General features: G+C 35.1%; 1 protein-coding gene across 1 annotated transcript in view; it reads right to left on the reverse strand.

Annotated features, from left to right (window-relative positions):
- LOC148944528 (thioredoxin-2-like) overlaps positions 1-18,497 on the reverse strand; it is a 46,522-nt gene that overhangs the window by 13,678 nt on the left and 14,347 nt on the right. Inside the window, exons 2-3 of the mRNA XM_089100625.1 lie at positions 16,733-16,837; positions 8,687-8,812 (exon numbers count right to left, since the gene is read on the reverse strand). Coding sequence (XP_088956751.1) covers positions 8,687-8,812; positions 16,733-16,837 — 231 coding nt within the window. The remainder of the gene's footprint in view (positions 1-8,686; positions 8,813-16,732; positions 16,838-18,497) is intronic.

Genomic DNA, 18,497 nt, shown 5'->3' on the forward strand with positions numbered 1-18,497 from the left:
CTACTAAAATAATCCAACCCTTGCATTTCAATGAAAGAAATTCAAATAAACTATGAAAAATCTTGAGAATGTAACTGTGACAAAGTATACCACTACAAAACACTAGTGAAAAATTCCAACTCTTTCATTTCAATGGAGGAAATCATAAATGAATTTTGAGAAAATAAGAGAATGGAATTGGGACATGGTAAGACACAACAAAACACTACTGAAATATTCCAACTCTTGCATTTCAACGAAAGAAATTCAAAATAAACTTTGAAAAATCGAGAGAATGTAACTGTGACAAGGTAAACCACAACATAACACTACTGAAATAATACAACCCTTGCATTTCAACGAAAGAAATTCAAATGAACTTACGAAAGAAATTCAAATGAACTTTGAAAAATCGAGAGAATGTAACTGTGACAAGGTAAACCACAACAAAACACTACTGAAATATTCCAACTCTTGCATTTCAATGAAAGAAATTCAAAATAAACTTTGAAAAATCAAGAGAATGTAACTGTGACAAGGTAAACCACGACAAAACAATACTGAAATAATCCAACTCTTGCATTTCAACGAAAGAAATAGAAAATGATCTTTGAAAAATCAAGAGAATGTAACTGTGACAAGGTAAGCCGCAAGAAAACACTACTGAAATATTCCAACTGTCCTAGTCGATTACGTCATTCAATGCCCATGTATGGACTCCCGTCATGACCTTCTGATAGGGTTCTACTGATTATGTAATCAATTTCTCCGAAATCCATTTTCCTAGTCGATTACGTCATTCTATGTCCATATATGGAGCCCCGTCACGACCTCCTGATATGGTTCTACCGATTATTTAATCAATTTATCAGAAATCCAACTGTCCTAGTCGATTACGTCATTCTATGCCCATGTATGGACTCCCGTCTTGACCTTCTGATAGGGTTCTACTGATTATGTAATCAATTTCTCAGAAATCCATTTTCCTAGTCGATTAAGTCATTCTATGTCCATATATGGACCCCCGTCATGACCTCCTAATAGGGTTCTACCAATTATGTAATCAATTTCTCAGAAAATCCATTTGTCCTATTTGATTACGTCATTCTTATGTCATATGTCATGTGTCATGTGTCATTCGTCATGTGTCATGTGTCGTGTCATGTGTGATGTGTCATGTGTCACGTGTCATGTGTCATGTGCCACGTGTCATGTGTCATGTCAGGTTAGGTACCTTGGAAACTCATAACATTTGGCTTGAACAACAATAACAAATACTGTTTCCTATTTCTGGACACCTTGACATTCACGATCGATTACGCAATCAAGTTCTCGGAAATTCACTTCCCCCTCGAGTCCTAGATCAATAACATTGTTCCCGTTAGAATTCAATGCACATGTGCAACCTTCGTCCCGGAGTTATTACATCTAGAAACAACAAACAAATCGACCTTGGAAAAAAGAGTTCATTGACACACTTTGATTACGCAATCATTCTCCCTGGGGATTCCATGCCCATATTTGGTGCCCCGTCACGACTGACATTACCACGTGTTCTCCCTAGGGAGGCTATGCCCAAATAAGGACCATAAACCACGTGGTTCGTTCTGGAGTAGAACCCCCCTTTCTACTATTGTCAAGTACCAAGTATTTCGCACGTAAAATTATTTTTTAAATAGTAATTTTTAACTCAGATTCAACTGAACAACAGTTTTGTAGTACAATAATAATTTTTATAGAATCGAAAAAGAGCAAGAAACCCCTCCATGATGATTTAGTCAAAACAGCCAAATCTTAACATAAGCACTTCTCCTTCTCTAACTAGTGTAATTGCAACTCAAATATGATTGTTGGATAATTTTTCTTAAACTATAACTCTTTTGCAAAAGTAATTGTTAAATTGTATTTTTCCTTTACTTCCAAACATTATTTTCACAGTGAATACAAAAACGTTCATAGTACAAAAAAACATTGTCACTAAGAATCGGAAACCCTGGTGCTAAGGCCGTATCCAGAGGGGTTAGGCGGTTTGACCCCCCCCCCCCCAAAATGTTTGTCCGACTCATTAAAACGTAACAAAATGAATATAAACAGTTTTTGATGCATTTAAAAAAAAAAATTTTTGTACCCCCCTCCCCCCGGAAAAAATCCGTTTGTAACCCCAACACCCCCCAAAAAACCCGGGATACGGCTCTGCCTGGCGCACAATCAGTGGCGTAGCCAGGATCATCGTTATTTGGGAGAGGGTAAATATGCAAAAGGTGTTTATAACTACTTGTAACCAAAGTACGTACACAATAAGAACAGATGTATATAATTTTCTGAATTTTCAGAAAGATCTCCCCATTTGCTTTACAATCCCCACTGAGTCCCATCATATTTCCCTGAAAGTTTCTACAAGGAAGAACTTTAATAAGTAAATTACTTGTACAAAAGGTAATTCCTGAAAATTTTTGGGAAAAAAACAAAGGAGCAGGAATTAAATTTGCAACTAATGTTTATTAGGTGTACTATTATTTCCCGACGTTTCCGATTATTGGAACTAGGGTTCCTTGTAGACTTTCCATCTAGAATGTACTACGTGCCGGCTTATTCATGAAGTTTCGAGAGGGAAAGTTAGAAGTTTCGTTTTTCTTCACTTGCTGCAAATTAGTGAAGGAAAATCACATGAATTGATAAGATATTGACTTTCACATTCCCTATTATTCATTGCCAGTTGCCAACAGAAACCAAAATACACAAAAGAAAGACCATAGAATATTCAAAAGACAATTTGGTAACCTTATTTAAATCCTAGACAATTTATCATACTTATGAGTAATTCAGGAGAAAAAAATGGAGAGGCTCTTGTCCAAAAAAATATAAGCAGACCAATATTATTGTTGATACTTTCTACTCTATCAAATTCTTCCCTTTTATCTTTTTCGCTTTTAACGGATGGAGAAGCCCGATTTTTATAAGAGTAATTCTCTCTTTTTGCGCCATAGATCGAGCCTGCTAGCAAAACTTCTCTCGGCATATAAGAAAGGAAAAACAGTTAAGGAAACAATTGGCTCGCCCTTATCCCACATTAGATTTTGAAAAATGTCTTTTTAGTATTTGCATTAAATAAAAAAGAACAACAAAAAAATAATGCCGCCACCACAGATTTTAAAAATAAATTTACCCCCCACCCCTCACTCCCTTTCGTTATCCTGATTATTACCCCTGTTTAATATCATTCAAAGTAACAAATATATAAACCATAGCTTTAACTCCAGAAACACCTGTTATTTCTGCCTAAAGTACTGAGAATTTCAAGCTACGATGGTAATCTTGAGGTTAGTCTATAATCCTAATACTACCCAGACACCTTCTGTTTACATTTGCCTAGTAAGTGATTACAAGTCATACCGAATTAATCGAAACCAAATTTTATAACAATTTACTGCCCTTGGGAGGGCAGGGGTGGAGGTTGATACTTTAGAAAATTTAGGATGGGTAGAAAAATTAGGGTACAAAAATATTGCCTAGAGCGCGTGTAGGAGGAATACTTATAGAAAAAAAGATAAAGCAAACTTGATTTTTCTTAGGGGTAGGATTCTATATATAGATTTTGAATGGTTTTCAATAGAAACGCTATCCCAGAATTTTTAATCACTGCCATTTTGATCTTGTTGGGCAAAATTGGAGCTATATGGCAAAAAAAAAATGAATCTTTTCCTAGAACAGTTACTATTCCTAAATCAAATTTAAATGATTCTTTGTTTTATTTGGGAGTGTTTTTTTTTTAGAACGTGTTTTTTAGTTTTCCTATACTAAGGGGCTAAGAGAGGGGGAATGCAAACGTCAAGTGTCGACAATGGATATTTAATAGCACACTTGTCACGCTTCATAGAATTCCCATTCCAGAAATGGCACCAGAGAGCCATTTTGGTGCCATATGGCACTTTATGATGGTGTTATCAAAATTATATAGAGCACGTAGATACAATTATTAACTTTCAAATAAGCTCTTAAATAGCTTCCTGTGATGTTCATGCATATGCTAAAATATCCTTTTTTTCAGGTTTTCAAAATTGGGGGCTGAAAACCAACAATAGCCGGTTTTCGACCAAGCTGACTTCAACTGTACCCTTTTTATCTTGATCCACCCCCCTTTTCGAGGAGTTTCGAATTCATTTTTTAATTCCCAAACATGTGTTTCGCAATTAACTTTTATTATCAAGATAAACTTTAAATGATAGCTATCATTCCTCAATCAGCTTTAAATGAAAAAAAAATATCACTAATAGTTTTTTGTCAAAACGTGTTTTAAATCTTCGGTTACTATGGGCCGTTGTTGTATGGGCCAATCGTAAGTGTCTGAAACTCTGAAGGAAACCTTTCGATTTGTTTACATTAAAGTCAAAAAGGTGTAAAACCAAAAAAGAGTCCAACTAGCTTAGACTCCCAATCTCGGGGTCATGGGTTCGAGCCTGACATTAGGCTTCTTTCATAGGTAAAAGTTAAGTATTCAAACTAAGTCTCACTTTGGCCCAAAGCTGTATTTTATGGAGTGATAATCGTTATTAGGCTATTTTATGCGTATTGATGGATACAGATTTCGATAAGAGGGGATGGGGGGCTTTTCTCTTCGCAAGTGAGTATTTCAAAGGTTTAGATGAGCCAACTCTGTTTTGTCTCACAGTTGAGAATCGAGCTGAAACTTTCTGGAACGGTTTTCTTTTTTAGGGAGAGCGGGAAGGACAAGGTGATTTCGAGTATCATGTTTGGGGGGATAAAGCAATTTTTCTCCTTTCCTCGCACAAGAGTATACGTTACTTGTACATTATATCCTACACACCGCTATATACTGTATCAAGGAAACTAGTCAAACGAGAGAGATAGATACCCGGTTATAATGCTTTATGAACAAAATAATAAGAATTACAAATTACAGTTATGCGCCCAGAACGCTGTAATGTCCTTCACAATCGCTGAAAAATAATCGGTGCCTTCAGCCTTCACTGCCGCACGCCACATGTGCTCGGCTAAGTAAGCTGATACAACTCCTCCAATTTTCCCACAGTTTTTCTGTTGCATAGAGAACACGCACACTTCACGGAGATAGTTATTCCAATCGACTACCGTATGTTTAGAAATTCCTAGATCTTGCTCACACATGTCAACAGACGACCATTCGTTAGCCCAGAAATAAATGAAACGAACTGCAGTAACAAGGGGTATTCTACTATTAGCAAACCACGTATTGACACGCAAACCGACTTTTTTCTTCTATTACTATACACAACACCTCCAATATTGTCCAATATGCTTCTCATGCTAGTATAAAGTAATGATGTGCCCCTTTTTGCACTCTATTGTCTTAGGCAATAACCCCTTATCCTGTAAGATTTCAACTGTCTCTTTTTCAGTCTTGGGCAAATTCTAAATTATAATTTTAACATTTATGTTAGATCAGTTCCGCTCCAACAAGTGTTTCAGTACCGGGTATATGTCTCTTCTATTTCACTGTAACATTTCCTATATAACATTCCACATACAGTATATAGTAGTGCCCGCATAATGCACCAGTACCGATAGCCTAAAAGCAAATTGGCTACAAAGAACAGTGTTAGCTAACAGACGATTGACCGGTAAATAACCCAATTTAGATATTCCTGTGCAAGAAAAAGGAACGAAAGATACCTTGTCCTGACTAAGCTAGTATCTTACGAGGTGGTGAAGCTTACACAGGAAAAATGGATGATCTTACCGAATCAGTCCTGAAAGAGTATGGTATTTTTGATAATTTTGAGGAAACCCCTCCAGAGAAAAAGGGGCGATATTCAGACCCCGATTTGGGAAATTTATATGCCCCTACATCTTACAACCCAGATACGGGCGCCCTTTCAAGCAATTCATTAGACACTTTATAATGCCCCCTCAAGCTCCAACTCGGATACGAGCAATTTATTCGCCCTATCCACTAGTGACCATTTACTAGACAATTTAAATTCTCTAACTGGCAATGCAGATAATGGCAATTTATTCGCCCCATCAAATATCAACCCTTTACTAGACAATTTCTATGTGTCTTCAACTGGCAATGTAGATTCGGGCAATCTATTCGCCCCATCAATTAATGACGCTTTGTTTGGAAATTTATTCGCCCCTTTAAGCTCCAACTCAGATACGGGTGCCCTTCAAGCAGTGACCCAACTATAGACAATAACGCAGAATTTGACTTTTTAATGAACAAAGAGTTGGAAAATTTTGGATCAGTTTCGAAGCCTTCTACTGGTGACCCTTTATTGGATACGCTATTTCAACCAGTGACGTTTTACTAAGCAATTGACTCACCCATTCAAGTGGCAACGCAGATATGGACAATTTATTCACCCTTCCAACCTCCAGCCCTTCTATTGACACGTCAATATTATTTAATGAGATCTAAGACTTTAATGTTAGAAAATATACCGGTGAACTTCCTCATACTGATTTTGAACTAGCCTCAAGTGAAGTGTTTATTTTACCACCTCAAGATAATTTTAAAGCGGCCCCAAGTGAAGACATTTTAGCATCATTGAGTTGGAAACCATATTTCTGGCGCAATTTTCAAATAGGCCGAAGAACGTGGATTGTTGTGGTACGAATGAAGAGGGCCAGTTCCTGTTCCAAAGCGCAGATAAGATAGATAGTGGTCCTGAAACGTATTCCGCTAGTTTTCGTGCACTAAGCACCGTTTTGACTTTCCACTTTCCCATTTTCGTTTTCCAGCGGTTTTCGAGACATGCGACCAAGTAGGATAGTTTTTCCAGGAATCTCGCGAAAACAGCCCTTAAGGAATATAGGGCTTCCCAAATTTGAGAATTTTATTTGAGTTTAATTTTTTTTTAATTTTCGAAGGGGGAAGGAGTTTTGGTACTTGTTTATTATGGGCTACTCATTCAAATTTATGCTGTATAAAACTCGCAAGACCGTTTTTCCAAGTATTAAGTACTATTATTAGGTTAACGTAGTGTTTCAATTAAGTGCTTTATGATGATCGCTCACCAAATTTTATGTTATTTGTGCCTTTCATTTATGTTATTTGATTGTGTTCATGGCCGTATATTTGGCTTTAAAATACAATTATCTATCTATCTAACATGCAGAATAATTGTACCAAACACATTGTGCATGCAGACCCGCTATACTTTACCCCCCCCCCCCCCCCTAATGTGCAAATCCATAGCCCACATATATTTCTAAAGTAACGAAGAAACTAACGAAAAAATTGGTGTGCTCTTGAATTGTACAAAGCGTAAACTTGAGTGAGTGGCGCATAATACACAAGTAGACTTGAGAACCAAAGTGAAGCTTAGCCTAACTGAAGTTACATAGTTTAACAAAACCAAACTTTTGGGCAGTTGGCACTGAGTCAAGGCGTTTACCCCCCCCCCCCCCCTCAGCGGCTGGTTGGTCTCCAATCATTTTTGACTTATAAAAAAGGACCAGAAACTCTCAATTTCTGATCGAATAAGCACCCCCCCCTCCGAAGTTTCTACGACAATGAGGTAGAGGTTGGGATGAAGAAGGGGCAGTCCCTTCCTATACAGAATAAATTCTGCTCATTTTGGGGTTCAATGCTACTCTTTTACTTTCATATAAACAGCATAGACCAGTTATATTCGCAGAAATCAAGAGGGATTAAATATCAGTTTTACATTTTTTTATATGTTTCTTAAGTTTTTTGTACACCCCCCCCCCCAAAAAAAAGATAACCCCTAGCCAAACAGAAGTCTTGGATAATACCCTGGGATTATATATCAATTTCTTCTCCCACCCTTCCCGTGTCTCTCCCTTAGAACTAATTCCGTATTTATTTGAAGGCACAATGAGAGTTGGGATGTTTCGGCATTAAAATGCACCCTTTGAGGTATATCCCTCCCTCCCTAACTAGCCGAAACATTTTTAAGGTCTAAATAAATTTGACTGTCTTGAATAAATTCCCTTTTGTTGTACAATTTCAAATCTTTGCATATAAGGGTTTAAACCTCTACAATGGGGTTTTCTGACTGCTTTGTAGTTGGGGAGGGAGGATAAGAAGTGATTAGATACCGCTCAGCCACGGGGGGGGGGGTATTTTCCGCGGGGGACTCCCGTTGGCAATAAACGCCGGCTCCCGTTGGCACAGTTGGGTAAAAAGGAATAGACTGCAGTGATTAGGTTTGACTAATCTTTCCCAGACTGTCTTCCCACGACAGGGGCCCTGATTAGCCACAATCAACTTCCGGACCTAGGCATTGAAATCAATTTGATGAAGTTCATTTAATTTGCGGATTACCTAAGACAAAAATGCGATCGTTCCATAGTCTAAATTATTGTTCAAAGAAAGAAAACTGAAACACTTCGTCAGCGTAATACTTAATATGGACAAGGTTGTAAGAGCGGGTTTCACTTTTATTTTTTAAATACTTTTACTGCTTTTGTACACAAGCACTCTATACATGTCATAGGACAATGGTCCGAGGTCATCGAATGATAGCAGCAAAATCACGTGCACCTATTTCTCTGTAAAATCGAAATTTTACGATTTTTACTCTATTTCTTATATTTTCAGTAAAATTTGACTATTTCTGTAGATTTTTTTTTTTTCAAAGTTGAATCCATTCCATAATCAATTATCAAAAGCTTTAAACGTTTTCTAATGAGGAACTTATTTTTCGTTAGTAAAATATTCATCAGAGAAAAAAAAACTTACCCTCTGGCCGTTCTTCATTAAGATAAACGTTGGCATACAATTGACATTGAATTCTAAGGCCAATTCTTCACTTTCATCGACATCTACTTTCAAGAAAACAACATCAGCATATGCTTCTGCCATTTCCTGAAAAGGAAAATCAAAACCATATATATATATATATATATATATATATATATATATATATATATATATATATATATATATATATATATATATATATATATATATATATATATATATATATATATATATATATATATATATATATATATATATATATATATATATATATATATATATATATATATATTTTATATATATATATATATATAATTATATGGGTGGAATTATCGCGGGGGGCACCGGCCAACGAGCTACAGTATTGGACTCGATAGTTAAGTTTATTAAATTATATCATACATTTTGGGGTATGTATTCTACCTTTTTTTTTTTTAGCAAATAAATGAATTTTAAGGTGCAAGAATAGGTCGAAAAATTAATGTTAAGAAGACTAAATAGCTAAGAATAGGAATAAGTGAAGGTAAAGAGGTCATGTCAGACAACGAGAAGATTGATCAACTGGATAGCTTCACTTGCCTAGGTAGTATTATTAGTAAAGATGATGGGTGCAGTGCAGGCCCATGGTGTTTCATAGGTGAAATAAGTTTGAAAGAATAGGAAGACAAACCTGCGAACCAAGATTAGAATATTGAAATTACAGTGATAACAGAGGTCAAGTATGGTTCTGATGGGAGCTCCATAGGAGGGTGCAATTAGGGAGGCTTTAAATAGATTGAGACGGAGGAGGAGCGTGCGAAGCTGTGTTGGCCTAAGGCGGCTTGGTGCTGCAGTGAGTTGTTAGCAGTAATAGCATTCATCTTTATGTATCTGAATTCCAAATCGCTGAACCTAAGTAATTTTATAGAAAATAGACAGAGTCAAAGAAGCTTGGGAGAAGATTCGTAAAAACTACACAGATGAGGCCAAAAAAAACCCTCGGGTTTAAAAATTGATTTAGCAACAGTGGACATCCAGAAAGACCTAGCATCTCATAGCAAATCGCAAAAAAAATGCAGCCAAACCCTCTTGGTGAAAATTGTCAATCAATGTTGACCAAAATGTTGGTATAAAAAGAAACTAAAAAAAATGTAAAGAAAAGTGCTAGGTCTGATAGACGGCAACATATGAACGAAAAGTATAGGCAGCTTGAAGGCAGAAAACTGTGGAAACACACGGACCACGTATCGCCTTGGGAGAATAAAAGAAACGACGAGCCAGTTATTTTGAAACTCTGTTAAATCACAACACAACTTTAGATACATCTGATATATCAGATAAACCTCTCTTCAATCTCTGCATCAATGACGACATGCTGAGAGCCGACGAGATACCCCCAGCAGTTAAATAACTGAAAAACGGGAAAACCCCTGGTACAGGACGCATTTTAGCGGAAATGATCACGTCCAGCTTGCAACAGATCATGGCCATCTGGCTACCCTTCTTCTCATTCCTGTGGCAGATCAAAAGGTTCCTCAAAGAATGGAGAACAAGGTAAATGTAGTCGAACTCTTCAAGAAAGCAGATGGTATAAGATTATGGCAACCAAAGAGGCATCAATCTTCTGTCAATCCCGGCGAAGCTCTTCTCAACTAAAATACTAAGAAGACTCCCAGCTACCCTTAACATACGCGTACGTGAAGAACATCGCACATTTCGGCCAAAATGATCCTTTGCTGATCTGTTCTTTGCGCATTATGCAAGAGGAATCTGATGAATGGAGACAATGCTTCTACATAATCTTCATGGACTTCATGGAATTGCAGGACATTGATTTTCACAGGCAGAAGCATCAGGAATTCCTGAACAAGCTCGCGAAGAAACCTGGACAGTTCCAATTATACATCAACGCTCAAAAGTAAAAAGCTATATCAATTAGCGGTTCACCCACTGGAATCAAACAGGGCGGCAAAGACTTCAAACAGGTGATATACTACAAGTACTTACGAAGTACAGTAACTTCCAGTGGAAACTCCGAAAAAGAACTATGCTCTCAGTTTGGAAATCCACAGTGTACTCCCAAAATCTGAAACTCAGGCTGATCCAGAGCTGTGTTTTGTCTTTTATGAGTTACCCAATGAAATGTCTAAAGTTTACTACAGAATATAGAAAACACCTTATCACCTTTATGGTATTAGCTGGATCTTAAGAATCAGCTAGAGAGATCTGCAACGACAGGCAAACGTCTGCAACGACAAGTCATACCTGCAGCCTGCAGAGACTAACCAGACATTGTCTCTACTATGAAAACACTAAGATATGTTACTGTGAATGCTCGAAATCTGGTTAATGTCAACATTTCGTGGTGAATGTCAAAAATTCCCTTTTCTTTGCTTGGATTCAATTAGCTTTGCAAACCAGCCTTTTCAGTTTTATGCAAGCCTTGATGGTAAACGATAAAGTTAGGTTAGGTTAAATTAGTTTATAAATTTCGGAAATGGGTTAAAAACCTAACCAAACATGTCACCATGAAACCTTGCATAAAATTGAAAAAGTTGATTTGCAATGCTGACTAAATCCAAGAATAAAAAAGGGTATTTCGGACATTCACGGTAATATATAAATATAAATATATATATTATATATATATATATATATATATATATATATATATATATATATATATATTATATATATATATATATATATATATATATATATATATATATATATATATATATATATATATATATATATATATATATATATATATATAGGGGTTATAGGGATTAAGGTTTACCCCTACCCCCTAATGTGCAAATTTATAACCAAAATTATATTATTATATAAACTAAAGTATTTTGTTATGATTGTTAACTTCACTTTTCTAGGATGTTCTGTTTAACAGACAAGCACCTATTTATGTGCTATTGTGTGTCTCCGTGTACCTGCCTTACCGTGGATTCTGTTTCAAGATTGTTATCCATGACAGGGTTCCACATTCAGGGGGGACTATGGATGATAATTTCAATATACTATAATTAATAAACATATAATAATCAGTAGCTTTTCAGGTTAATACAGAAAAGTTGAACTCATCCCCCAGCTAAGTTACTGGCATGTGTATTGACCCAAAACTCTGTGAAATTAGTCATTGATTTTGCCTAAGAGCTTCAAGACAGCGGCTGACCACTCCAACTAGAATATATATATATATATAAATATATATATATATATATATATATATATATATATATATATATATATATATATATATATATATATATATATATATATATATATATATATATATATATATATAGGCCAAAGACCCCACTTTACAGGCCTCATAGCAAGTAAAAGCTGGCTTTACAACCTTTTTGTCATGTCCCTTTGCTTGCAAGGGCATTAGGCCCTCAAAATGTAGCCTAATTTCCATTTCTTTTTACATTAATAAATCCATGTCGTAATATAATATTTTGTTGCATTGGTATCTCCTAGGTAAAGGTTGCCTTTATTAAATTTGAGCTTGATCAGAGACATGAAGTACCAAAACTTCTCCTTCAGGGTCCTCTCCCCCTCAACCTTTGCCCATCCTGCAGATTAAGTCCCTATGACCTGCAGAACATATCCACAAAGAATTCAAGTCAATTGGTTAACCCATTAATGAGATATAACATTTATTGCATATTTTTATTTTGATTGTGGATAGCCAAAAAATAATACATCTACATTACTCAATGTGTTCTGTTAAATATTACGAATACCCACTTGGCCAGCTCGTTAAGTTTATTTCTCTCTTTAGTTTACATATTTGCGGCCTGTTTTGGATCTGCACCTCTCATGCTTTTTTAATTCTTTTTGGTGCATTGATGTCTCTTAGGTAAAGATTACCTTCTATTAAAACTCTATCTTGATCCAAACCATTAAATCCCTCAGCCTTCCCGTACTATATAATATATATATATATATATATATATATATATATATATATATATATATATATATATATATATATATATATATATATATATATATATATATATATATATATATATAATGAGTTGGTGGTAATAGGCTTGAGAATGGATGTGCAGGATTTCGACTCTTGCTGGTAGAACAGCATCGCCAAGGGCTGAAAATCATGTTGTGACCAAAATGGGGCAAGGATTGCACAAAGTCTCAATTCATACTGGATGTCCCAGGGACTTCTTGCTGTCCGGTTCTAAGCCGGCTTAAGCACTTCAGTGTAGACTTGAGAAGATATGTGATCCCCGTTCTGCACTGGTATCCGGGATCATTGCTTCTCCTGGGGCCAAAAGAATTTCAATGATTTAAAAAACATGAAAATAAGAACTTGGAATGTTACGACGCTATAAAATGACTATCGTATCGAAATTTTGACAGACGATTCGAACTGAACCTATTAAGAGTTTCAAAAAAATTATATCCCAGGGGTAGGAAGCATGAAATTAGATATAGAGGAAGCATGAATGTGATATAGAATTTGTTTACTCAAGCAGGAAGGATGGGGTACATAGACAGGGAGTATGGCTCATGATGAATAAGGAAGCTGCTAAGTCTTGGTTAGGCTGTGAAGGTATTATTAATAGAATACTAATTGCTTATTGTATGACTAAAAAGTTTAGGGTATCAGTTTTAGTAGTATATGCCCCTGTAGAACCGACTGATGGAGATACTAGTGACTCGGATGAATTTTACTTACAGTTACATGAGCAGATAGACGGGTCCCAGGTAGAAATATGGTATTTTTACTAGGAGATTTTAACGCCCAGATCGGTAGAAATAGGGATAGATGGTATCCTAGCCTAGGTAAATTTTGTGTAGGAAAAGAAAGCAGTAATGGATACAGACTTTTGCAATTTTGTAGATATAACAATCTAGTTATAACCAATATGGTGTTTGGTCACAAAATGGCTCATAAGTTAACATGGTGTTCACGTGATGGTAAGACAGCAAATCTTATTGATTATTTTATAGCAAACCGAAGACTGGCAGGATCAATACAAGATACTAAGGTATATAGGAGTGTTGTTATTTATGTTAAAAGTAAAGATCACCATCTAATAGTGTCTAGTGTTAATTTAAAGCTGAAATTTCGGAAGGATTAATACCTCCCAGAAGTTATGATGTTGGTAGACTCCGTGATGAGAATCTAAGAAAAAATTTCCAGGAACAGTTGAATACTAAATTCGAGAGTTTAAAATTTGACAATGTGGAAGATGGTTGGAATAATTTTAGAAAAATAATTTGTGAAGTTGCTGAAGGTGTCTTAGGGAAGAAAGATAGGACTGCAGCTAAGAATATTAGTGAAAAGGCTTTATTTAAAGAATATAATATAAAGAATATCTTGGATCATGAAAATGCAGTTAGAAAACATAATAGTAAAATATTGTACTGGCATGTTAATAAATTCAGAGGGAGTAGTGATCCCAGTTAAAGATAGGAACAGGGCCACAATTAGCGATAAGGAAAGAGTTAAAGAGAGATGGGCAGAACATTTTGAGAATTTGCTAAACCGAGATAGAATTGCAGGAAAAGATATAGAGGAAAACAAAAGAGTTTGTGATACCTTGGACGTGAAGGAAGCTTTGTTTTGTGAGAAAGAATTAGCAACAGTACTAAAAGGATTAAAAAATAATAAGGCTCCAGGTGCTGATAGCGTGGCAAATGAGTTTCTTAAATATGGTGGCTCTGAGTTTAGAAATAAGTTACTGAAGATTATGAACATGATTTTTGAAAAAGGGGAAGTACCTAACGATTTTAGGAAAACCTTAGTGAAGCCACTTTACAAGAAAGGTGACAAGAGTGAGAGTGGTAATTATTGAGGCATTAGCCTGGTCTCTTTAGGCAGCAAATAACTTAGTAATATGATACTTTTTAGACTGAGAGATGCTGTAGACAAAGTTAATAGAGAAGAACAGTGCAGTTTTAGAAAAGGTAGGGGATCTGTCGACCAAAATTTTCACTCTTAGTTAAATTTTCAAATTTTCAAAATTTCACAAGTTAAAAATCGGATTTTCACTCATAATTGAGAAGTGCCTGAGTTGTTAAACACCTTTGGTCCTCAGTTTTATAGATTATGAGCAAGCGTTCGATTCTGTTGATAGAAGAGCTTTAGTAAAGGTTTTATCCTTGTATAGCATACCAGATAAACACATTAAAGTGATTAGTGCTACATACAAGAATAACACTGCTGCGGTTAAGGTAGAAAATGAGGTTAGCAGCTGGTTTTGTTTTAAATCAGGACTTAAGCAAGTTGTGTTCTATCTTCTTTATATGGATTACTTTGATGGACTTTGTCTTAAACTTTTGGAGGTTTTGCGAGTTCAGGGTGCTAGAATAGGTATGAAAATTAATGTTAAGAAGCCTAAGTCAATAAGGCTAGGAATAAGTGAAGATGAACAGGTGACGTTTGTTCATTAAAATATTGATCATGGGGGAAGCATCAAATACCTTGATTATATTATTAGTAAAGATGGTGTGATCAGTGAAGATGTTAAACGCAGAATATCCACTGCTCAGGGTGTTTTTTCACAGTTAAAAAAAGTTTGGAAGAATAGGAAGATAAGTCTGCAAACCAAGACTAGAATATTAGAAGCCTCAGCATGGGCGCTCTGGAAAGCAGATGAAGATTTTCTAGATGCTTTCCAGAGAAATTGCTTACGGATTGTTCTGGGTAACCAGCTGACTGACCATATTTCAAACAATAGGCTGTCCGAAAAATGTGGTTTAACGCCACTTTTTAGGGCTATAATAAAAGAAAGGTTGAGGTGGCTAGGGAATGTTGTACAGATGAAGAATGACAGATTTTCATTTTTGGCCAACCGTCTAGGGCTAAACGGAGAGCAGGTTGCCCTTGTCTAAGGTGGGAGGACGTCATAAAGAAAGATTTAAAGGAAATGAGAACTTCCTGGGAGGGTGTGAACAAGGAGGCTTTGAATAGATTGGGGTGGAGGAGGAGCGTGTGTAGCTGTGTTGGTCTCAGACGGCTTGGTGCTGTGGTGAGTTGTTAGTAGTAGTAGTAGTTATTTTGATCATCAACGTTAAAATAAAGTAATGCATCCATGTTACTTACTCTGTTCTGAAGGATATACATTAAATAGATACATAAGTATATATATATATATATATATATATATATATATATATATATATATATATATATATATATATATATATATATATATATATATATATATATATATATATATATATATATATATATATATATATATATATATATATATATATATATATATATATATATATATATATATATATATATATATATATATATATATATATATATATATATATATATATATATATATATATATATATATATATATATATATATATATATATATAATAAATAAAAGATGAAATGGGTTTTTATAAGTAAATGAAGATACTGAAAAACGAAATATTTCGAGAGAAATGCCTCTTTTTCAGCGCGAACGAAACGATGTATCAATAAAAGCCAAAATTAAAGAATTAAAACCAAATACCTAACAACCATAAAAGCGAGTTATTCGCCAATATCCGCGATTTGCACAAAATCCAAAAATATGATCTGCCATCGACGGATACTAGCGAACAACTCCGTCGATGGCAGATCATATTTTTTGGATTTTGTGCAAATCGCGGATATTGGCGAATAACTCGCTTTTATGGTTGTTAGGTATTTGGTTTTAATTCTTTTAATTTTTGGCTTTTATTGATACATCGTTTCGTTTCGCGCTGAAGAAGAGAGGCGTTTGTCCTCTCGAAATATTTCGTTTTTTCAGTATCTTCATTTGGCCTATAAAAACCCCATTTTTGCTCGTTTTTCTTTCTTTATGTGATGTCAGGCCAATGTGGTTTAAGAAATTATTTACATATATATATATATATATATATATATATATATATATATATATATATATATATATATATATATATATATATATATATATATATTACAAATAACTTAAATAATACATAGAAGAGATGTAGGAGTGAAGAGATATATATACTGTTTACCTGTACTTTAGGAGAAATCATCTTGCATGGTCCACACCAGGTTGCATAAAAATCAATAACAACAAGTTTGCTGCCACACTCAGCAAGTACTTGGTCATACTCTTCCTAAAATAAAAATATTTTCAATAATTCTGTCAATAAGATATATATATATATATATACATATATATATATATGTGTGTGTGTGTGTGTATACAGTCGTACATATACAAAAGGGATTGGCCTTCCACTTGTCTAGGCAATATTTTGGGATTTTTTTGCAATTTAATCAACATGATGAATACCTATAATGCCTGAGTGGCTTGGAACATATTGGAAGTATGTTATTGTGCCACTTGAACAAAATGCATTTGTGAGAGCAAGACAACAGAATGTGTCTACATCCATCTCATATTGCAATACCATATAAAAGGGCTCCAGGCTAATGGACTTGGCTGGCACTGGAAAAATCATTTGAATATTAGCAAACTCATGTGCAATGCCTCTATTCATAGATGGAGTAAGAAATCTAAGTAAACAACTGTTTCTTCTTCGTCTTCTGGAAAAAAGTACTTGGAGTCTAAAACAGCATCCTTTCTGCTTCAAATAAAAGTTTTTGCTGCACAGTTACAATTAACCAAACTAAAGCAGGTTTTAGGGCTAAGGCTGCAATGCTAAACTATAGTGAAAATCATCTTGATGCTTGAAATTCTCCAAGAATAATATTTTTTCTTCTTTTCCCAGCAGCTTTATATTAAGTAGCTCACTTGTGTGAATTTCTGTGTAATTTCAAGACAAGACTTGCAGACCAAATTAAGTTGAATCCCAATAAGTCTTGGAACTACATGTCCAGCAGAGATCACAACAAGAGCTTAATAAAATGCCTAATTACAACCAATGGGAATGAGGTCATAGCCACCATCCAATGTATAGCTGATCTTCTCAATGAGTCATTTGCCTCAGTTTTTATGAATGGACATGATAGCACACCACTCCAAATTCAAAACAAGGCATCTTAAAGCATATTACCTGTATTGCTGTTGTTACAAGTCCATGATAAAAATAAAATAATAATAAAACAACTGGTCCTAATAAAACAACCAACCATCCATCCCCATCTGCTAGAAGTGGTTAGGGAAATTTCCCCAGCTCTGACAATATTATTTCAACATTCTCTTGATTATAAAGAAGCCCTATCCAATAGGAAATAGTTCCCAAACCACACCACCACCACAAAGGCTTTGGTGCGATGCCAAACATTTCAAGCACCAAATTATTTTCTGAGATTGTTGAGAGGAAAATGTAAGGCCAAAAAATGTAGATTCCCCTCAAAATGTTTTGCATTTACTCATCTACTATGGACTTTAGATTATCTTTCACTTGTTCCAGTCCTCTTCACTACAATATAATAATTTCTAGTTAAAATGAATATTCATTGGGTACCTTCCTTACAAATGTTTTCTTCTTTTGGTTGAACAAATATATGTAAAATCACCATCAAACTTCTTAGGTCAATAGTGTTCAACCTGCTGGCCCATACTATAGCTAACATCAGCTACAGACTAAGCTGCACTTTATTACAATACTTTTATCTTAATATGCCCAAATGAGAGAATTCAATCGTGAAGCAATGAGAAATAATAATCACTGTAGCATAGGGAGTGAAACATTGGGAAGTATCAACTCCATTATTATGTCAATTAATTACTAATTATTTAGTTTCTAATTTTGTTCCCTACTTTCTCACTTTTTTTTCATTTGATTTCCATTCATTTTCATTAATCTA

This window comes from Artemia sp. Qi Xiang Cuo, chromosome 14, assembly GCF_049724085.1.
Source record: "Artemia sp. Qi Xiang Cuo chromosome 14, ASM4972408v1, whole genome shotgun sequence".
Taxonomy (NCBI): domain Eukaryota; kingdom Metazoa; phylum Arthropoda; class Branchiopoda; order Anostraca; family Artemiidae; genus Artemia; species Artemia sp. Qi Xiang Cuo.